The sequence below is a fragment of the Pteropus vampyrus genome, unplaced genomic scaffold (genome assembly GCF_000151845.1).
Source record: "Pteropus vampyrus isolate Shadow unplaced genomic scaffold, Pvam_2.0 Scaffold2, whole genome shotgun sequence".
NCBI lineage: Eukaryota > Metazoa > Chordata > Mammalia > Chiroptera > Pteropodidae > Pteropus > Pteropus vampyrus.
Genome location: NW_011888783.1, coordinates 22,147,912 through 22,171,862, shown reverse-complemented (window position 1 = coordinate 22,171,862; position 23,951 = coordinate 22,147,912). Strand labels below are relative to the sequence as shown.

The following is a 23,951-nucleotide window of genomic DNA, read 5'->3' as shown; positions in this document are numbered from 1 at the left end:
CATTAGGTGAACACTTCAGAGAATTTCTTTTGTGAGGACTCTGCTTTTCTCAGGTTGAACTATATATATACTTATCAAAAAAACTTCATAAATATTGCTTTAAAGTGTTTATGGGTTTATTTTAAACAGCCTTCCAGTAAAGCAGACTTATAGAACAATTCAATAGGTAGATTCTTCAATGTGTTAACATTTTTATGTCCATAAGTTCCATTTAGAACTTCAAATTTACTATTTGCAACTGATTTGATGACTATTTCATCTCTGTCTATCCTACTTATAGCTGCTCGCTTAGCCAAAAAGCCAAACATTTAGTTCTAATGAAAAGTACTTGCCCCAAGGACTCTCGGTTCTTCCAAATAATGGTATTGAGGGTATTGAAGGGAAAAGAGAGAACACTGTTTAATTACAAGTAGTCAATTAACTCCAGAATTTTCAAACATATAGATATTTGCTTTCCCCATGTTACATATAAGAGCTCAGAAAGGGAAGAATTCAAAGACTAGCCAAGATGTTACTGTATCTCAAATGCATAAACAAATAGTAGGTAGCTTTAAGCAAATCAAGATTCATGAAATGTTCAACTAGGCATCATTATTTTACCTTTTTCTCTCAATTATTTTATTGTGATAAAATACATAACACAAAATTTACCATCTTAGTCATTTCTAAACATATAGTTCAGCATTGACTTTTTTTTAAAAAAAGAATGTATTGGATGGCTTATTACAGTGAAGTGTCTTATCATCCTTTAAATCTAATTAGTTCTATAAAAATTTCATAAACACAACTCAGTATAATTTTTATTGCCTGAAGTCACTTCAATACAAAAGAAAAACTTAAAAATTGGTAGTGGAGAAGAAAAAGCTGATACAGTAGTAGTTAGCTTGAAATAGCTTCTTCTTACAACCCTTGGCTGTAGGAAATTCATGAAATCATTTTAATATGTGAATAATTTTGTGCCTCAGAACAAATTTGAAAACATGGAATTTTGATTCAATTATAAATGAGATTCTATATGCAAAATATCACTTTAAAATACATTTGAAGGAATGTAATTTTATATATTAGATGTTAGTCAAAATTTTCACTTTTCTCTTCATATACAGTTACCAAGCTCAAGTAACATTTATTGAGCACGTATACCATAATTTGCTAATATGTATAAGCATTGCAGAAACCTGGAAAGTAGCATGGAACTAGTTTTAGGTCCAATTGGTAATTTAATTGACTTCAATGCAAAAGACGTATATTAACTGTTTAGCACAATATTTGTAAAGCTCTGTGCCATGCGTTGTAGAGAAAACAAAGATACTTAAGTCATAACTCCAAGAAGCTTATAAACCAGTAAATGGTCAACTCTCTCTACTAATAGAAGAAAATCTAGAATGATAAATGAAAGTTTACCAAGACCAGAGCTGTCCAAAAGAAATATTATGTGAATCACAAATCTGAGCCACATATGTGATTTTAAATATCCTAACAGCCATGTTTTAAAAAGTAAAAAGAAGTAGGTGAAATTAATTTTAATAATTTTTTACCCAGTATATCCAATATGTTATCATTTAGAGAAGAAATCAATATTAAAAATATTGGGCTATTTTCTTCCTTTTTTCATACCAATTCTAAGTCTTCAAAGTCTGGACTCCAAGAAAAATAAGTAAACACCCCTAGTAATTGACAGCTTAATAATCTGTAAAGCAACATTAGGAAAATATAAGTAGAATTTGTTTTAACTTATATAGTTTCTAAGAGTGCAGACCCTGAGGTCAGATGCCTGGCTCAAAATCTGGCTCTGCTGTCTTCCAACAATGACATCCTAGACAAGTTATTTGACTTTCCTGTGACTTGTTTGCCTGTTTTGAAAAATGGAAAAAGTATATTTAGCTCATAAAAATATTGCAGTTCCAGTTCAATAGTGATTCTGATGTCTGGTATTCTGTTCTTTTAATAAATAACTCAGGTGATTCTATAATAGCAGGGTTGTGAATCTGTTTTAATTAGTGATTTTTTAAATTGCCCAAATTATCAGTGATTACGTTGTACACATAGATTAAAATCCTTCCCCTTGATCAAATGCATAGTCAATAAGGAAGCAATTATGTTATAATAGTTTGGTAGAAATTGCTATTTATAAATCTGTACTTATTATCTAGTAGTCTTGTCTCTGGGTTTTTAGAAAGTGATTTGTTTATATTTTTTTCCAAAACGGACATTTAATGAGCCATAGTTTTCCAGTCTTTTTTCCATTATCTTAACTTTTCTTTCAATCAAGGGGCCATGTTCCTGAAAGTGAATGTTTTAAATCTAAGGCCTAATTTCTCATTTATCTAAACATTACTGAAAAATTACCAGGTAACAGGACCAACTCCAAATTTAATGCATCTGCTTGCTTTTAAAGTAAATATAATGGCAAAAGCTGTAAGTAACACAGGAAGGTTAGCAATGATCATGAACAATAGAAAAATGGGCTATACACTATTGGTTAATTAAATTTATGCCTTATCCTTGAAATTTAAAACAAGCAATTTTTAACTTGTACATATATTGTATTCCAAAAATGTATTTCGAAGTCAGTTGTTTGGAACTTTGAACATATTTTCCCACAAAAGAGTACTAAGTACACCTCTCTCCTCTTGGCACTGGACCTAGGAGAATTCCCTGGCTCTATCTTCTGCCAAAAGTGGGGTCAACCTTTCTCCAGCTCCAGGCTTCTGGCTTGAGGAGAGGTTCCAGCAGGGAGGGGTGGAATAAGAGATATGTGGCAGGAGGTGAGATACTTCAGAGATTTGGGTATAAAGAACTGCATAGAAAGTCAAGAGATTCTTATTATTACATATCTCGTCCAGTTTTATGACATCTAATCATTCTAGTCCAATTTTATGGCATCTAATTCTATTTTTTTTTCTGAGGGTTTTCTAAACAGTCTCATCTACTTTCCTGCCTGTTTGCTATAACCTATGGATTCAGAATGAGATTTCCCTCTTTTTCCGGCCCACTGGGGGGATGAAAATTTTCTCACAGGTTCTCTACTTGACTCTGAAGTGAGCATGCAATATTAAAAAATATATATTTTTTCTCCTAGTCTCATTTTATTTTCCCTTCAGACTAGGGATAATCAACTTAAAGAACAACCTGTGGCGCTTGCCTGCCTGCGGCCCACCAACCTTTAATATACAGCCTTCGTGTAATTACACATGTAGTCTTTAAGCCAGCAATTACAAACCAAAATACTCATAGAGGCTAAGGTGGCAAGAGGTACCTGCCAATTTTTGGTTGGCAAATCAGTGATGCCAGATATCGTAAAAGAAACCCAAAATATGTATGACTGTGTGTGTGTATTGTGTGTTTGTAATCTCAGGATTTATAAACCTTGAAAACTTTAACTTAAAATTTTAAACAATACTGCATATGTCAACAAAATATGCCTATGGGCTCAATGCCTCAAAGTCATTTTTTTTTCCTTTCTCAGCTTTAAGTTCCTGCAAAGGAGAAGAATTTGTATCCGGGGAAGGGTTTGTAAAATTTCTGTCTATGGCCCATAGCTGGGTGAAAGACTGGGGATGGGCTATTGCAGATGATTACATGGGAGGTGCCCAACTGGGCTCTCATCAGCCATGGTTGTGGATGCCTCTGCCTCTACCACAGACGACAGAGGAAAAGCTATAACCACGGGTGAAATGATAAAATCTGGGATCAAAGATTTCTCAGCTCTTATCTTGTCCCATGGGTGTGATACACTATTACCTGCTCAGTTTTTCATTGACTGAAAAAAATTGAAGACCGGATCTATTGCAGACTTGTGTGAGAACTTTGAGCAAATTATTGCACATCACTTTCTACATCTGAATGGAGGAGATTAAAACAGTACTAACTTCAGGGTTGTTTCGAGAAGTAAATGAAATAAAACATGTAAATATCTTTGATAAATTCTAAAGTGCCATATACATACAAGGAGGGATTAAAACATTAAAAACGTGTGTCTGGTTCTCAGACATATACACAGACAAACATTTACGTATCCGAAAGTGGTGCCAATTTTCACACTAGAACTTTCCTGTTCAATAACTTTCCTCCAAATTTTATATGCAGAAAACAATGCCATTAGCTTGCTCCTGTCTGAGAATTAAACATCACACCTCTAAAATAGATCCTGATCCCACAAATTATTCTCCATCTTCATTGTCAAAAATCTAGACCAAGCATCCAGAAAGACTCCTAACTTGATCTTTTAAAATACCCAGTGGACCATGTTGCTCCTCTACCCAAAGCCTTCTGATAATTCATTTTGAACTTAATCTTCAAACTCTTTATAATGTACTAAAAGGGGCCTTTAATCCAGCCCCAGGTCCACCTCCCCAACTTCATCTTATTTTCTTCTTACTTTGTACGATCCAGCTACATTGCCCGTCTTCTGATAGGCTGTTCCCTTTCTCTGGAGGATTCTCCTTCTCCCTCTTTTCTATCCTTCAGATACCAATTTAAATGCCACAGAGGTGCAAAATTGAAGTTTCCCGAATCTGTCCTCTTTGTAAAAAAGGTGCTTATCTCACTACTAGAATCTGGTGGGAAGTGTAATTTTCTAATTATTTTAGTAATCCAGACCCACTGAGTCTTTAAGATTTTAGCTTTTACAAAGGTAGGGGATGCTCTTGATGGAGCAGAGATAAGGAAGTGACAAATCGGTTTTGGGAAATACTGCCAGCCTAGGAGACAAAGAGTACAACTAGCAAAGTGGCATGATTAGAGGGGCAGGAAAAGCAGTGACAGGATTATTTAGATTCTATCACTGACTTCCCTTTTCTACTGGTATCATTTGTACAACTGTATACCCAAAGTAGGGTGGCAATGAGCCATGGAAGCTGACAGATAGCTTTTAAATCTAGTTTCTGTTACTTAACAGCTTTGTGATCATAGGCAAATTACTTCACCTCAATGTCATTATTTTTAAATAAAGAAAGACAAGAGCTATCTTGGAAGGACATGTGGATTAAATAGGAACTGTAAATATCCTGATACATAGTGGATACAGTACAGAGCTATTGTTTTTTCCTGCCCAGTATTCCTTCTTCTTTAACAGGCCTTATCTCTTCCTTTTAGGAAAAAACCTCTGCCCCATTGTCTGCCCAGGTGGCTTGAGTGGAGCTGACCTACCCCTTGGCAACACAGGTCAACATGTGACACTGCTTTGGCCAATGAGACCATCACATACCCTTGGCCACAGTGATTGGTTCAGAGGAGGATATTGACCTAATTTGAACCAATTCCAGGGCTTTTGCTAAATATTTTGAAGAAAAAATGAGCCCTCTTTTGGGGGTTTACTGGGCTGTAGGATATTAGTTTAGTGTTACTGGTGGCTATTTTTTACCATTTTGTGGGAAGGGCCAGCCTATATATGCAGCCAACATAGGTGACAGTAGAGCCAAAAATGGAAAAGGATTGGTATTGGATCCTTTGATATTAAAATTAAATTTACCCTACACCATCTTTCTTTCTTTCTTTTTTTTTAAACTCGTTTCTGTTGCACTTTGGTCATTTTCAATTAAAGGGTCTTTTACTAATATAGCTGGTACTCAATAAATGCTAATCATTATTTTATTACGAACATCCTCATCTTGAGATCATTTCTGAGACAGAGGCTTAGAGGTGACAAAGAAAGGGGCTTAAAGAAAAAATAATAAGTGGGGAGGAGAAAGATTTGGAAGGCAATTATACTGCCTTGAATGTAAGGGAGAGCCTGGGTGACTAGTAATTCTAGAGGAGCTAATAATATACAAAGAAAAATTGTAAATTGGGACTGTCTACATGACAATTCATGGAACCCTAAGCTTTTAATTACCATCTACTTTTGATTTTCTATTAAATTATTTTTGCAAGGAAAACTCTGTAATCCCAATTACAAACAAATCAAATAACTCTCTCTACCCAAGATAAAAACTAAAAATTCTTGTAGCAATAACAGACCAAGCATGAATTTAAAATAACAAATTCATATATGACTCTTCATGCAGGCCCAATAAAGGGAGTATGCATATTTTTTAAAAGAGTTTATCAAAAGGGAGAATAAGTTGTTTTTAAATGGTCCACAAGAAAAAAAAGTACATATTTAAAGGAATACATTTCTACATTCCATAATTAACAAACATCCATTTTCACTACAGATCTAAAATACCTCATTCTATTTCCAGGACACTGTCACACTCTCAAAGGATATTTCCTTTCATGGTACTAATGAGTCATCTGTAATTTTAAGAAGAACATGAGAAGAGAGGAGTTTTCTATAATAAAGAGTGGATAATGAATTTGAGTGTATAGCCAAATGGTACAAAATCAACCCAAGCTAGGAAAGCTAATTGTGAAAAAAAGAAAAATCCCATAAGGTATGTTCGCAAACTAAAATGTGCTTTGCCACTCAACTAAAGTCAATAAACAAACAAAAGGAATCCAACTTGGAATGACGTTCTGAAGAACACTGGACCAGAGCTCACATGGCATGGAAAATGTTGACAATATTCTGATAGCACTATTTTATTCCTTAGTTCTTACCCTGGACTTCTGAAGGTTTAAAACTGAGGGTCTGGAAAGTTCCTAGTGCTTCCATGCACCAGGAATGTTCACGAGACGGTTGCAACTATTTCTTCAGTTACTACTAAAGTACCACTGACCTTGGATTAAACTACATTAACAATTTTAGGAGAATTTTTGAACATTATATAATTTGTACATTTTAAACTGGGGCAAAGAAGATAAAAATATGTGGGCATATGCCATCTGAAAATACCGTCATCAGTGACATTTCCATAAGCTTATTGACATTGTCTTTGTAGAAGATCACAGAGAGCTTAGTGTTGTTTGTGTCACTTCTATTTCTTGCACATTAAATGCCACTGTATTTCATTCTAAAGTGTAACATAAAGAATAGATCTGCAATCATTTTTTACAGTAGGCTTATACTGTTTATTTGATATACTATTAAGAAAGAAATTAGAGACTTTGTGTATAGCTACAAATGACACATTAACATTATACTTGGAGTAAAATCTCAGGGAAGTCACTGGCCTGACATTTGGGTATTCTATCTCATTCAGGCAATATAATCTACATCACCAATCGTGAGAAATCTCATCCTAAGAAGCATTTCCCCTGATGACATTTCCAGCATTAGTCTCTTTAACTGTGCTGCAGTACTGTGCATGTGTACTGCATTGTTTTAATGAGGATCACTCTGCCAATCTCAGATACCTAAATCACTAAAATAAAATTAGTCATCCTATATTGAAAGAAATATTCATTATTTTAAAAGGGTTATTATTTTGCTAAGCATTCCAACTTTAATCAGAAGAAACTAATTCAGAATTTAAGACTACTTCTCAATACTGAAATAATCCAATCATGAACGAAAATTTAAGACTAAAAAACAGTGTATAGACAACTAGAGAAAGTTTTAAAACATGAAAATGCAGCAGGAGGAAATTTCAAACACACAGCTCAATCAGGTGTCCTAAGTATTTCATATTAGTTTTTAAGGACTTCAGTCCTGCAAAAAGTTTTATCTGCATTATGGTTGAATGACTCACATTTGAAGACTTGCTTGATGTCAGCTCAATGTGAAAGCAATGAATGTGCCTTACCTTGGAGAAAACTCCTTTTGATAACAGTATTTTTCTTATCAGGTTGTTCTACTCGCACATTGTGATTTGTTCCAAAATGTCAAAGTGTTTTTCCTTCCTCACACAATGTGCATTTGAAGATAAGGATAGAAGATGTTAATGGCAAGTTTGAATGTGAATCTAACAAAGTTCATAAAGGTTACATTAGCACAAGAATCTGGCTGACTAGTCATTCTATCAGAGTTGGTCTTTCAAGCTGAGTTTTAAGGTCTTTCTTTTAACTATTTGAAAAGGTTTGTGTAATTTTGTTTTCCAGGTGCCTTTGTATTCTTTGTTATATATCACTAATTAGAAACCAATCGTGGACTGTTTTGTTTTGGGGGCATCCTCTCAAGATAACAACTTTCATCAGTCTGAAAACTCTTTAAAGGAAAAAGATTGATTAGGTGATCCGGTTTTCACATGAAGAATCACTGGCCTTGTCAATATGCATTAGTTCCGTCTTTTTGAAAGCATCATTTATTGTTTTACAAATCAGGACACAGCATATGAGCTGGGATGTTAGATTTCAGCCCTCTTTGATAAAGGGGTAGACTCTGGGTGTCTTTAATAATTTTTAGAAGGTGATTACTTGTGGAGTGGGAGGGGATGGGTGTCTGAGTATAAAAAAAAGCCTGTTGGGGGTCAAGCCCCCAACCCAGTCTTTGAATAGGCTGGTATGTCCAATATCTATCAATAAACTAACATAATCTATGGGGTGAATGAGTTTCTCTCTAGAACACACCAGTCATTACTTCAATAATGAAGTAATTTTAAAGAAGTCAAAATGTTTAAATAACTAGATTGCATTTTTACTTTCCTAAAACAAATAAACCCCTCATAGTTTCCTTAATTTGGGCTTTAGCTTTACAGATAGCATATTAAATTGTATTCCAAAGGACTGATTTAATGATAAAGTACTAATCTCTAACCTACTAAGATTTAGCAATATTATATTAAAAAGCAAAGTTAAATAAAAGAAAAAGATATCTTTGGAAAATGATTATCTCTTCCTTTACTGTAAAATGGGCAAACCAATTCTTAAAAAAGGAAAGTGCCTTTACACTTAAACTGGCTAAATCCTGAAAGTTAAAAGAAAAAAAAAGTTAACAGTGCTGGTCATCTTTTTGTGTAGTTTTTATCTCTGAAATTATAGTAATGAGAAGTGATGTACAAAACTGTCTTAAATCTACATACGAAAATTGCTGAACTTATGTATTCAACATGGACCAACTTCATGTAAAGAACTGTTACAGCAACAAAAGAGAGTCTAGGATATTTTAAGGCCCACGTCCAACTAAAAACTTTCATCTGCTTAATTACAATCTTTGTGCTCTATGCTTCCACCAAGAGTTCACAAACGTATCAGATGAAAAAGATAATAAAATGTTGCAAATTGACTAATCATAAATTCAACCTAAAATTAATACAATAATCTTTTTTGATTTTATCTTTTTCTGTAGGGTTTTCTTCTTGATTTGATGAAATCATGGTCTTAATGAAAGATGGAGTGCATAATTTCAGGCATGGATACAGAAAATGCAGGCATTCAAATATCATTTATAGCTTCTTCAGAATACTATGTTTTTGTTAATTCTTACCAATATAAATATATTTCTACCAAAAGATTGAATAACTTTTTAAAATTGTAGTTTATATAGAAATGTTCCAGAAATTAATAGATTTATTACATATAATGTGATATAGGGATCGAAAACAGTTGTCACATCAAATTTTGTTCCATGAGAAATTAACACTAATATTTTTGAAGTCCTTATAACTTGTGATAACTTCAGAATTTTCAAATGCAGAAAACATATAACATTCTATAGTAAATACAATCTCTGGAGAGAATTTTTTAATTCATTAAATTAGCTGCCTATAACTTCTATTTGTTTTTAGGTATCTGTCATGGTGCATTTGGGACAGACAGCTCCATTTGTTATGATATAATCAATTTATGTCTCATGTATATGCATAAAACACATGCAAATATGTGTCATTTCTTAAACAGAAGGATACTTAAGACTCTGTGCTAATTCAGCCTGTGTTGGTGCTATAAAAGTCCAAGGTATGCAGTAGGCAATTAGCAGCAAAATATGCCTGATAAAAACCACTCACTTTTTTATTGATATAGTACGGGTCCAGGTCCTCCAGCGGCTCTGACACCATCTCTGGAGGGATGTCTCCATAAATAAAAGGAAGGTTCTTTCCAGCTTCCAAGTCACTATTTGGCTTTGGGCCATTTTCGTCATCATCTTTCTTGTCTGGTTTGGGATTCTTAGCCTTCTCTTCTGCAATGCGCCTTTCAATAGCCGCAAGAGATTCTCTGGTGAAGAAGTTGAAGCTGTCAGGTCCTGGTGGTACAAGCACTGTTTGCTCCATCTTGTCATCCTGCACATTTTAATTACCATTTACTCTGCATATGTAGGTCCTAAAAAAAAAAAAAAAATGCTGATTTTAAGGAGATTAAGAGAAGACTTAGTATTTGTAAATTCTTGTCATGACATATGACTAGAGAATTGAAATTTTTATTTCCAATTGAATTGAAATATAATTACTAAATATTAATTCTTTTTGTTGTAGGAACATTTAACACAAGATCTACCCTTTCAACAAAGATTTAAGCGTAAGACTGTACTGTTAACTATAAGCACAGAATTGTACAGCAAAGCTCTAGAACTTATTCATCTTGCATAACTGAAACTTTATACCCACTAAATAACAACTCCCCATTTTCCCCTCCCCCAGTCCCTGCCAACCACCATTATACTTTCTGCTTCCTTGAGTTTGGCTTAACAGACATGATTTTTATCTCAGGTTTTGTTAAGTATTCCATGTTTATTCATTCTTGTGCTTTGCTGATATAGGAACTGTGCCATAAGTTAAGAAAGTGGTTCAAGTCCAGCCTTAATTAAAGTACATTAGGCTAAATAGCAACACGTCCCTAATGGGCTGTTTACTCTGTGAGCCACCCAGAAGATGCGCTGTAGTCCCCTAGAGACAATGGTTAGCTCATCAACAAAATGAAGTGGAAAGGGAGCTGTCTCAGAGAGGATGTAAAATCAACCCTCGAGTCCTGGCAAGTGGCTACTGGCCAAAGTGGTCAGAACGGTTTGCTGCAGCCAGCCTTAATGACCAATCAGATTGTCACTGCTGTCCTGATTTGGTCTCCATCTATTCTGAGACTGAGGTAACCAGAACCGTGTCCTACTCATGTCATCAGCCATGCTGGGGTCGGCTTACTTGAACACATAGAGAAACAGACAATCCAAGGTTGGACAAATGCCACTGAAATTACTAAGAGTGAGAGAAAGACTAGACTGGAAAAAAATTGCTAGATTGGTCTGCAGGTGGGAGATGATAGCTAAAGATGTGAGAGAGGATTCTCCAATTTTAGGAAACAATGACCAGAAGTAAGAGAGGGTGCCATGAGTTCAATAAGAACTGAAGAGTTTTTCTTCACTAAAGTAATAATAATATTCTTGCTGATTGTATAGTCTTACAGTGCTAAACATATTATGAGAAACTGAGGCAAAACCCTCAACTACATATAGCAGAGTCAGATCTGATCTGATGCCAGAGGCCAAATCCAAAATATATTTTTTAAGGCATATTTAATATGAGCTCAAATTTCACAGATATTACTAAGCCAAAACTTCCCAGAGCCTAAACTACTGCTTGGCCACAAGATTTATTTGGATACTGCATTAACTCATTAAGGTCAGCGAGTTCTGATGCAATTAATTCCAGCTTTGGTGTATACGAATTGCAAACAAACAAAAAAGCAAACAAACACAAAAACTGCAGCCATAACTCTTTTGTGAGGAGTCCTATAGAGACTTAAATTTCACTGAAGTGGGTTCCCACTGCTGTGAGGTTTGTGACCCTATTTTTCAGTGGGTGATGAGAAGCAAAGGGGATTCAAATCTAAATTAATATTCTCAGTCTATTGGGTTACTTAACAAACCTTTAAGAGGTTCTTACAACCTACCTGCAGTCAATGGAAGATTGGAACATTAATTACATCAGTAAATTTAAATCAATGAAAACTCTTCTTCTCCCATAAGGCATCAGGAAAAATATGTCATTCGCTTTTTTGGAAATAAAAATTTAGGGATAACAAATACGATGCTTTTTCTCATAAGAGAAGTATTATGGCATAGATGTATGTATGTTTATTTTTAACTAATTAGTTTTTGACAGAAAATATGTGCAAATGATATGTCAAAACATTTAACAAAAAAGTACAGTGTAAATTCTCCCTTCCACGTTGTTCTCCAGCACACAATTCCCTTTTCCAGAGGTAACCACTATTATCTGTCTCCATACATTTTTCTAGATATGTAATAGGTATACGTTCATCGCATGAGTGCATGTATACTTATTCTATTTAAAAACACATATGCACAGTATCTTACTGTACAAACTGTTCTGCACCCTGCATTTTTCACATAAAAATATGTATTAGAGTTCATTCCATGTCAGTTTTTATAGATTCAACTCTTTGGTTTTATTGGCTACATGGTTTTCCATTGTTTGTATTTCCATAATTTATTGAATCAATTCTCCAGTTATGGCTTTTCAGGTTGTTTCCATTTTTTTGCTCTTAAAAATAAAGCTGCAATTAACATGTTTTATACATATATTTTCACATATCTATAGATATATTTATGGTATTAATTTCTAAAGGTGCACTTGGCTGTGCAAAAAGTGAATCTTTAATTTTGATATAATGACATAATTAGTCAATGAAGCTTGCACCAACTGATTCTCTTGATAGCAATATAACACTGTGCCTATTCATCCATATACCCTCACCACATAATGTGTTATCATATGGTCAACATTTCCAATCTGATTGGGGCAAAAATGAGGCAATATAGTTTCAATTTGTATTTTTAACTATGAGAAAAGTTGAACTTTTTTTCATGTTTAAGAGCTAATTTTCTTTTCTGTGACTACCTGTTTAAGTAAGAGCCCATGTTTTCATTTTCTATTCCTTTTTAAACTATAGTACCTTTTAGATATGACACAACTATTTAATTTTGCAATATGGGACCTTTTAAAAAAGGTATGTTTTTTGACTTTATGATGTTTTTGTGCTATAGATTTAAAAGCACTAAACATTTTTAAATGTTAATGTGATGATCTAACTGTAACTCTTTTTGGCGTCTAGATTTAGTGTCATGCTCAGGAAAGCACCCATGTCCCCGGAGGATCCATGTATGGAGGGACATATCATCATACATCGTATTTTCTTGCATTTTTAATATTTTATGGCTTAATCTTATAAATTTAAATTTGTGATCTATTTGGAATTTGTTTTCTATATGAAGTAAGGTAGAGATCCATTTTTTATAGTTGTTCCAACATTAATTACTGAATGAATATCTTTTCTCCACCAATATACAATGCTACTGTCATAGTATGTTAAAAATATAAATATATATTTATTTATACAAATCCCAATGTCAGCAACAAACTTTAAAAAGTAATTCTGGATGTATTTTCATTAAAGTCAAGATAAAAACACTATTATTTAACAATTTTCTAGAAGTACAAATGAATCCAATTATATACAAGTAATTACATTTTTTAATATAAGGATGAAGGAAGTAAAATTATAATTATTTGCATAAAATAGGATTGGATGCCCAGAACACTCAATAGAAACATCTGAAAAAATTCCTATAAGCAGTAAGACAATTAAGGTGTCTGGGTTGAAAAGAACATAAAAACTTCAATAGATTTTTTTATAGAAATAAGACGTGTTTAGAAATAAAATGGAAGAAAACAGACTTTTCTCACTAAGATTAGAAACAAGGCAAGGATTGTCCCCCTCACAACTCCTTTTCAACATCATACCAAAGAACTAGCTAGTGAAATAAGAGAAAAAAAGAAACAAAAGGTATACATATTTAGAAGGAAAAAGAAACAGTGTCTTTATAGCTGATGACATAATTATCTCTGTAGAAAATCCAAAAGAATTAACAAAAACTCCTAGAACTAATGAACAATTATAGCAAGATTACAAGATATGATGTTAATATACAATCACTTCGTTCTACAGCAAAAATAAACATGGAATTTGAAATTAAAAACCGAAAACCATTTATGAAACAGAACAGAATAGAAAGCCCAGAAATAGACCCATATAAATATAGTCAACTGATCTTTGACAAAGGAGCAAAGGCAATAAAATGAAGTAAAGATAGTTTTTTCCAACAAATGGTGCTGGAACAACTGAACATCCAGACCCTATTCCCTTCACAAAACTAACTTAAAATGGTTCATAGACCTAAATATAAAATGTAAAACTATAAAACTCCTAGAAGATAAATTAGGATAAAATTTAGATGACCTTTGGTTTGGCAATGACTTTTAAAAAATTAATAAAAGCACAATCCATTAAAGAAATAATTGATAAGCTGGACTTAATTAAAATTAAAAACATCTGCTCTGTGAAAGACACTATCAAGAGAATGAAGAGACAAGCTACAGAAGATATTTGCAAAAGACAAAGCTGATAAAGAACTGTTATCTTAAATATACAAAGAACTCTGTATAATACTATAATGGTGGCTTCGGGTCACACAGTTGCCCAAACCTATAGAATGTTCAACATCAAGAGCGAACCCTAATGTAAATCACAGACTTTGGGTGATAACGATGGGTCATTGTAGGTTCATCAATTGTAACAAAGGTACCACTCTGGTGTGTGCTGTTAATGGTGGACTGTGCTATTGTGGGGCCTGAATTCCTGTTCAATTTTACTGTGAACTTTGAAAAGTCACTTAAAGGGGGAAAATACAATTAATGAAATTTTCATTAGCAAAATGTGAGTTTTTTAAAGTTTCAAATAAACTGAAAAGTAAATATAAATGAATGGAAAGGCATGTTCTATTCTTGGATAGGAATATAATGTAATAAAGATATAAAATTTCTCTCAAATAATTAATAATTTAAATGCAATCTCCACAAAAAAATACCAAGAAAATTTTAGAACTATAAAAACTTATATGAAACTTTTTATGAAAAACTAAACCAACAAACCAACCAGAAATTAAAATAATCTTTAGTTTTAAATTCTTCTTTAAGAGCTGTTTAAGCATTTAAAATTTCCAAATGATAATTTATTTATTTATGTTTAGTTTTATTGCATTATAATCCAGTAATGCAGTTTGTACCATTTATATTTCTTGGAATTTATTGATATTTACCTTTTGACCTAATTAAGGTTGTTTTTTAAATGACTTTCCCAAGAACACAGAAAAGAAGCTCATTCTTCGTTTTAAAGCTGTAGAGTTCAGTGTATTTCAATTCAATTTACTTTTTTTCTTATCTTATTCAGACCTTATATACTGCACCTACTTTCGTTCTACTTGATCTATTATGAGTTGAGATAGGTGAATTTAAGTCTATTTTTAATGTATTTCTATTTAATTTTATAGTTCCTGTAATTTTAGTTACATGAATTTTACTGTTATGTTATTTGGAGTATAGATATTGCTTATGATCAGATTTTTGGCATGAACCAAACACTTTACTACCTTAAATAGTCCTTGTCTCACTTTAATTTCTTTCTCTCTGAAGACAAATTTGTCTGATATCATGAAATGCCTCCTCCTTTTTTTTCGTTTGCATTTGTCTGGTATGTTTTTGTCCATCCATCTGGTTTTATCCTTCCTATTTCACTGATTAACTATTTTCATTAATATGTATATGTTCAGATTTTGTATTTAGGTATATTTTAAATATATATGACCGTTGTGGCCAATCTGTGCCTTCTACAGGGTGCCATATTGGAGATCACTGTCCATAAAGTTGTGTGGATGGAACAGAAACAGTTTACTAAAAGCTTTCCTATTCTCCAGAAATAGTCCATTTGAAAAAAGCCCTCTAGGCAAATATTCCTGATCACTGGCTATCAATGTCAACTGGAAAAGTAAAGAACCAGGAAGATAAAAGAATTTTACACTGACAAATATGATCACTTCCAATATATTATGTAAAATTATAAATTAATTCAGACACTAGAATTACATTTATATGTGAACAATTTAACCCATATTATAATGACATCATACTGAGGTTAATAAAAGTGTTTCTTCAACTCTAAGTAGATTTTATATTCAAATAATATTAAAAATAAATCATATTACATTAATTAGAAGAATAAAATCATTTTGAAAATAATAACCTATCATATAAGTTTACTTATGGAATATCTAAAAACCATCAAAAAATTTAATGTTAATATTTTTCCAGTAATATAAAAAAATTCTAAATTATACTTGGAATCTGTTATACTTTGATAAAAAATATAGAAATGAATCATGAGCTTTCCATTTACATTTGAAAGTGAACTTTATTCTTTAATGTAAAAATTTATAACTGTATACTTTAAATGGTCCTAATTTATGAATCTATAACTCACTATATATGGAAGGGAGGAACTTCACAGAATCTGTGGTTTTGGCTCACACCTTTCTCTTTATATGGGGACAAACGTTTAAATATGTCTTTGGGTTGACAGAGAAGTGCTCACTTCTTTCAAAAGAGATAAGACAACTTTCTTGGTGAGAAACGATTTCAAAGAGATGATATATGTTGAATGTGGATATGTATTTAGACAAAATACAAAGAGAAGAGAAGACAAAAGGAGAGAGAGAGAGAGAGAGAGAGAGAGAGAGAGAGAGAGAGAGAGAGAGAGAGAGAGAGAAACTAAATAACCATAGCTAGAAACAAAAAATAACAGGAAATATATGTTAACAGACAACAAATCTGAAAGAATAAATTTTTAAAATTGTTGAGAATAAGTAGTATAGTGGGCAATAGAAAAATAGAAGGAAGATTTTTTTTTTAGGAAGACAAGCAAAACAAAAGTAGAAGCCAATTAGATAAAAACTCCTAAAGAAGACAAGAAAAACAATACAAAAGAAAATGAGTAGAAGACAGAGGCTGGGGGATAAAAAGGCAAAGTAGAATTTGTGAGTGGAAAGAAATAGTAAAGTAATAGCAATATTATGACTAATATTAACTAATGTGGATGAAAGAAGAATAAGAAGGGGACATTTACTAGAAAGTACAAATAACAAATGAAGGAAAAATACATTCTGGTGTTATCAAACTGACAAAAAGGAAGAGCTAAATCAGTAGCATTAGAATTACAATGTATACATTCTTGGGGGGGCATTGTAAGATCGAAAGTTAATATCGATAATATTCTGCATCACTTCTAAGACTTTTCCTAATTCATGACATATATTATTATAAGAAATGTTCTACTACTGGATGAAGTTTTTGATTCTGGACATTTTATACCTCTCTTTCTCATACAAGGTTACACATGTATTACATGTTGGACTATACTAAGCATTTATCACAGTCAAAAAACTCTTGCACCAAGGTGGCTCAAACTGCTGAGCACTATAGTCGTAGTTACCTTCGTAGTGCAGATGAAGGTTTGTTTAGAGTAAGCTTCACTCATGTGGTCTCATAGTTCAGACAGCTTTGGGCACCTGAATTTTTCCACACAAACAGAAATATCTACAATAGCTTAGAATGAAGCATTTCATTTTCATTGTGACATTTTACACAAAAGTCTTAGATAACATTATAAATGCTTTTTACTTAAATAAATTTGGCCTCTTACAAGTTAATTACTATGCAACGTCTTTTGGGGAGCACCTCTGTCCATGACTACTTGGACCTGGGTGGGTATATCTGCTTAACTCTAGAGTTTGGTTAGCAGGGGTTTCACATGAAGCTGCGTTCTCCAAACAAAGGTCTATGAGGTTATAAGATGATATTTTGTAACTTATTTGTCTTAGTCCTCTATTTAATTTTTCTGTTTGTTCAGAATCTTGGTGAGAAAGAGGGGGACTGTTCAAATGTTCCTCCTCAGAGACTCCCAATATCCATGACTTTGCATTCTGATGCCATTGTAGATTTGGGTGAGGGATAACATAATTTGGAGGAACCCAAAACAAATCTGGTAAATAAAGTATTTTGGTAGAAATGGAGACTATATTTAAAAATTTGAAAAACAAGACACCAAAGGGGAAAAAGGTGATGATCGTAGTATTTAAATTTAGATATTGTATTATGCAGGCTTGAAACCCGATGAAATATATTTCCACACTCAAAGTTACTTCTATAACTTTTTTATGTTTTGCTAAATCTGGTTGTTTCTAGTTATTTATTTAGTAAATTACTTTACATAATTCATTTGCCCCAATTAATCTCCCCAAAGGTTTCCTAACAGCAAGTTATAACATAATTTTATACAACATTTACGTATCTCGACCATCTAATACCCTATAATTTGAAGTGGGGAAAATTCATAGACCTGCAATTTGCCTTTAAAATTGTTTGATTTTCACACTGAGGAGAAAACAAACAGACTCCTGCCAAAATGACTGCCAGTTCCTTGTAGAGTCTACTACTATTCTGGGGACATAAACCATCTGGGCATGGCAATTTGTGGAGAACTGTTTCAGTTGATTTTGTGATGTTTCCGCCACCCACTTCACGAAAGAATGTTACTGCCAATAATAATAAAAATAACTAGATAAAATGTTATTCTTACAGTTGTGATCTCACATAACTTTTTTTTAACACCCAAGAAAGAAATTGCATAGAATTTTACAAGCCTAGGAAATATTGTTTTATAAATTTCTTTTCTAGAAATTTTGTTTCATATGTTTATGATAAATGTCTTTATTTTATTTGTTTTTAATAATAACCTATTTTTAGTATTATAATTAGGATTAACTAAACAACATATTTCATACATGTGTTTGAAACATTTACATTCTTTAAAAACCTTATTATCTACCCTTAAATTTTTCTGCTACATGCAGATTAAATTTAAAATAAGGTCACATATCTAACATATTTTTACATCTACATTTGTGTATTTCAAGAGTATTTTTCAGTTCATCGTAATAATAAACTACAAACTGCAAAATTTACTCAATCCACCACTGCCTTTGCCAATCCAACATCGGTAAGCTATTTTGTTCAAATTGACTATGTAATTACTCTCTTTAATAGATAGTCTATATTTACTTCACATACTAATGAAAAATTAACACAAAGAGTGTGAAAAAAAGTGCTATAAGGTAAACTAAAATAAAACACTGCATTCTAGGCATGTTTGGAATCAAGAAATACATAACACATCACTTTTTTATTAATAAAATTATATAATTTGGGGCATACTTTTTGCCTCACTGTATAATTATTGGATTAAATACTTAGAAAAACAAAATAGAACCTAATCTTCCAATCACATTAGTTGGCGTTAACTTTGAATATAATCCTAGTATGAAAGTATGTTTGAGGTAGTATCTGATGAATTTTAAAAAATATGTAGACTCTCTCAAATCAGTTCCCATAATGTGCTTGACCATACATATGCTATTGTAGCCCACATGCTTGTATTTCTGCTCTACACAGAACTTTCCTACTCAAATTTAGCTCTAATAGGTATTACTTTGTCTTTAATCCTATTTTTCTTTGCCCTATGGTAAATTGTATTTGGCAAAATAATTCATTGGGTCCAGTCTCATAGGAAATTGCTATTTTCAGACTATGCCTTTAGCTATACCATCAGTTTGTTTCCTGAACTCTGGAAATCACACAACTTCCTCTCAATACAAGACATATCTTGTCCTTAATGTATATCTGAGTATGAAGATGCTTTGGGATTATGAAGTACTGAGATGTATATGTCCTACATTTTGACTGAGAGCCTTAGCTATTAGAAAACATTATGTGGTGGCACAGTTTATTAAAATATAAATTTGCATGTACTCTGCTTATATTTTTCTTTTTCTCTATCAGTTTAAGCAAATTAAATTGTAAGGTTTTAGTACAACAGTAAATAAAAGATGCTTAAAGTCCATGCTTTCTTCTCTTGCTCTTGGTAAAATCTTAAATGCATTAGTCCCAGAGCAGAGGAGACAGGGGAGAGTGTTGCATGGTGCATAACGAGGTATATAGATGGAGGAGGGGATGGTGGTGCTCTAGGTAAGTGATAAACTCTCAGAGGGGAAGGTGGGAGGCTAGACCCTTAACAGGTAGATTATTAATCTTGCCAAAAACTCCTATACATAAGCATGGCACAGAGCAGCAGGTCTTAAGGACTTGAAGGGGTGAAATAAACACCTCAGTGGTGTTCAGTTATGATATACACTCAATCATTTGCTCTTTCTTAGGGAATGATACATCTCCCCCAGCTGCCATGTGACTTGCCTCCTGGTATATAGGGTTCCTGAAATGCACTTCCTTGTTTCATTGTCATTTGACCACGTGAATTCCTTTGGCCAATGGAATGTGATAGGACACCATAGTCTTCAATTAAACAGAAGTTTTCAAGGCAATGTTGTGGTTCTGCCCAGCCTCGTGTTCTTTTCCCCTCTGACCTGAAATGGCATGTCTCAGAGAAAGGTTACTCCCTCAGTTTGAGACCTGGAGCTGGAAGACATTTGGAACAGAGCCACCAGAGCCAAATGACAGCCATTAACATGTCTATAAATCACTGAGAATTCAAGGTTGTTTAACACAGCAAAGCTAATTAATCTGGCAGGGAAAGCATCTAATCAATGACCAGAGAAGTAAACTGATTAAACAAATAATAAGAAAACATAGTACCTCTTAAACGTTTTTTGACTTAGATTCGGACAAAGGCTCTGCCTGTAGTCTATCATGAAGAACATAAGTATCATTAGGATTTTTTTTCTCTTAGAGAAAAGATAGTTATAAAAAGTAGGATGGTAGATAGCCCAGATGATAAACCTTGTAAAATTCAGGATCTCTTGATAATCACAGTGAAAATAATGTAAGGGAATTTCTTTGAACAGCTGTGATTAGTTTGTATCGAGAACATAGTAGTCAACCTTAATTATATACAAGTTATTTAAGTCAAATTCTTTAGTAAAGACCTCCTCCATGTTAAAAAATTATCTTACTTTGGTAGGAGAGGAGTCTGCTCATAGATATTTAGAGAGTATATAGGAAGGAAACAGAGAGTAAAAGTCTAACTATTCATAGCCGTGTCTCTGTGTTTGAAGATTTTAAGAATCCAATTGTGAGGTGTTAGGCCCTAAAAGCCAAATGTGGGCTTCCTAAGCCTGTTTCATTGGGAATGAGGGAGGCATTGCACAAATTTGGGGTGTATTTGGCAGGTTTCGAACAAACTGGATTACTTGGAGAACAGAATGTTTCACTTCCAGTCCTGCTCATCTGCTCACCCTTCCCTTTTTCGTTGCTCATCTTTTTTCTCCCAACTCTCCTTGATTATTCTCCATTTCCTTCCTTTTCCTCAGCCACAATTTCACTTTGTTGCTCATCTTCCCCACATTCCCCACCCTCCTTCCCACCTTGTCTGTAGAAATGTAAAAAGTCTACTCAAAATTTTTTTGAATATCAGTCTAAAAATAATATAATGCCAGCCACTCGAGATGGTGGAGTAAGTAAGTGCTGTGTTTGCCTTTTTCATGACCACGTCAAAATTATAACTAAACTACAAAACAACCATCATTGAGAATCACCTGAAATCTAGCTCAACAGAAGTCCTATGACTAAGGCATACAGAAGAAGCCACCTTAAGACTGGTAGGACGGGCAGAGACCAGAATGGACTGGTCCCACACTCAATTAAAAATTGAGAGAGCTATCTCAGCTACAGAGATATCAATCCATATATGAGAGATACACCTGGAACACACGGCTCAGGTGACTAGGGAGACTGCACCACTGGGCCCCACAGGACATCAACTACATAAGGCCACTCTACTAGACTGGGAGATGTAGCAGCTCTACTAAAGACATAGAAAGCAAGCAAAATGAGGAGACAAAGAAATACAAAAGAACAGAACAAAATTCCAGAAAAAGGACTAAACAAAATAGAGACAAGCAATCGACCAGATGCAGAGTTTAAAACACTGGTTATAACCTGAGTGAGAACTTCAACAAAGATGTAGAAAACAAAAATGGTGATAGAAACATTTAAAAGAACCAGTCAGAAATGAAGAATACATTAGAGGAAATCAACAGTAGATAAGATAAAACAGAGGACTGAATCAGTGATTTGGAATATAAGGTAGCAGAAAACACCCAATCAGAATAGCAAGAAGAAAAATGAAGATAGGTTAAGGGGCATTTGGGACAACTTCAAGCATAACAACATTGACATCACGGGGATACCGGAATGAGAAGAGAGATCAAGGAATTGAAAACCTATTTGAAGAAATAATGACTGAAAATGTCTTTAACCTGGCAAAGGAAATAGACATAGAAACCCAGGAAGCAGAAAGAATAACAAACAAGATGAACCCAAACAGGTCAACACCAAGAAACACCATAAGTTAAAATGCCAAAGGTAAAGACAAAGAGAAGACCTTAAAAATAGCAAGAGAAAATCAGTTAGTTATGTACAAGGTAAATCCCACAAGACTGTCAGCTGGTTTCTCAACAGAAACTTTACAGGCTAGAAGGGATTGGCAGGAAATATTCAAAGTGATGAAAAGTAAGGACCTACAACCAAGATTCTCTACCTAGCAAAGCTATCATTTAGAATTGAAGGGTAGATATAGAGCCTGCCAGACAAGAAAAAGCTAAAAGAGTTCATCACCACCATCCAATCACTATGTCCAATCACTATGTTGTACACCTAAAATTATAATATTGTATTATAAGAAATGTTAATATAATATTGTATTATAAGAAATGTTAAAGGGACTGCCATAAGAAGAAAAAAGATAAAAATATGAATAAAATGGCAATAACTACATAGCTATCAACAAGTACTTTAAATATAAATGAACTAAATGTTCCAGTCGAAAGACATAGGGAGGCTGAATGGATAAGAAAAGAAGACCCTTACATATGCTGCCTACAATAGACTCACTTCAGATTGAAAAAACACATACAGACTGAAAGTAAAGGGATGGAAGTAGGTATTTTATAAAAATGGAAGCAAAGGAAAAGCTGGGGTAGCAATACTTATATCAGACAAAACAGACTTTAAAACAAAGGCTACAAAAAGAGACAGATATTTCTGGGTATTTATTAGAAGCAACTGAAAACACTAATTCGAAAAGATATGCATTCATGTGTTCATTGCAGTATCATTTACAATAGGTAAGATATGGAAACAACCTAAATGTTCATCAGTAAGAGAATGGATAAAGAAGTGGTACATATATACAATGGAAAATTACTCAGTCATAAAAAAGAATGGAATTTTGCCATCTGCAACCACATGGATGGACCTAGAGGGTATTACGCTAAGTGAAATCAGTCCGAGAAAGACAAATGTCATATGATTTCATTTACATGTGGAATCTTAAAAAGAAATGAACAAACACAACAGAAATTCATAGATACACAGAACATTTTGATGGCTGCCAGTCAGGATGCGGAATTGGTGAAAAAGAAGGGATTTGAGGTACAAATTGGTAGTTACAAAATAGTCATGGCATATAAAGTATAACATAGGGAATAAAGTCAATAATGTTGTAATAACTAAGTATGGTATCAGATGGGTACTAGATTTATCAAGATGATCACCTCGTAAGTTATATAAATGTCCAATCACTATGTTGTACACCTAAAACTAATATAATATTGTATGTCAACGGTAACTATAAAATAAGTTATTTCAAAAATCATGGCAAGTTCAGCTGGGTAGTTATCTCTATTCCCCGTGGTGATGGCTGGATAAAAAAAAATTAAAAAAAATAAAAATAATGATTTAATATAAACCCCACAGAGATACAGACAGAATGAATGCTATTACTCTTGCTGTGCTCTCTCAGGCAACACAAACCATTTGTGCCAATGGTGCTGGCGAAGGTGGGAGTTGTGTGGCTATAAGTAGCAGCTAAGGGAAATAGTGCTAGTAGAGTCAGCATTTTCCCTTTTATTGCTATGAGAGTAATGGGAGAAAAAAAAAATCAGGCTTACTTGGTACAATTCTCACCTAAGAAAAAAGAAGCCAGCGGTAGCAGTTTAGCACAAGATGCTGGGAGAAAAAATTGTTACAATCCCTCCTTCCAAATACCTACCTCGATAAGAATTTCAGAGAAATAATGCAATCCATGTATAAACCCTTTCTAGACTCATGGCATGCATGATTAGACTTTGTTCCTAAGAAAAATATAGTACATCTCTTTGGTAGCATCTTTACTGAATGTCTAGGCATTAGTGTTCTTAAGAACTCATAGTTATTGAACAAGACAAACAAACAGAGATACATAGACATGGACTATAGACTAGAGGTTACCAGAGGGTA

The 23,951-nt window shown here is 33.5% G+C and overlaps 1 protein-coding gene across 1 annotated transcript in view; it reads right to left on the bottom strand.

Moving 5' to 3' along the window:
* SCN1A (sodium voltage-gated channel alpha subunit 1) overlaps positions 1-23,951 on the bottom strand; it is a 129,394-nt gene that overhangs the window by 59,380 nt on the left and 46,063 nt on the right. The window contains 1 exon segment of the mRNA XM_011360191.1: positions 9,768-10,080. Coding sequence (XP_011358493.1) covers positions 9,768-10,031 — 264 coding nt within the window. The 5' untranslated portion in view covers positions 10,032-10,080.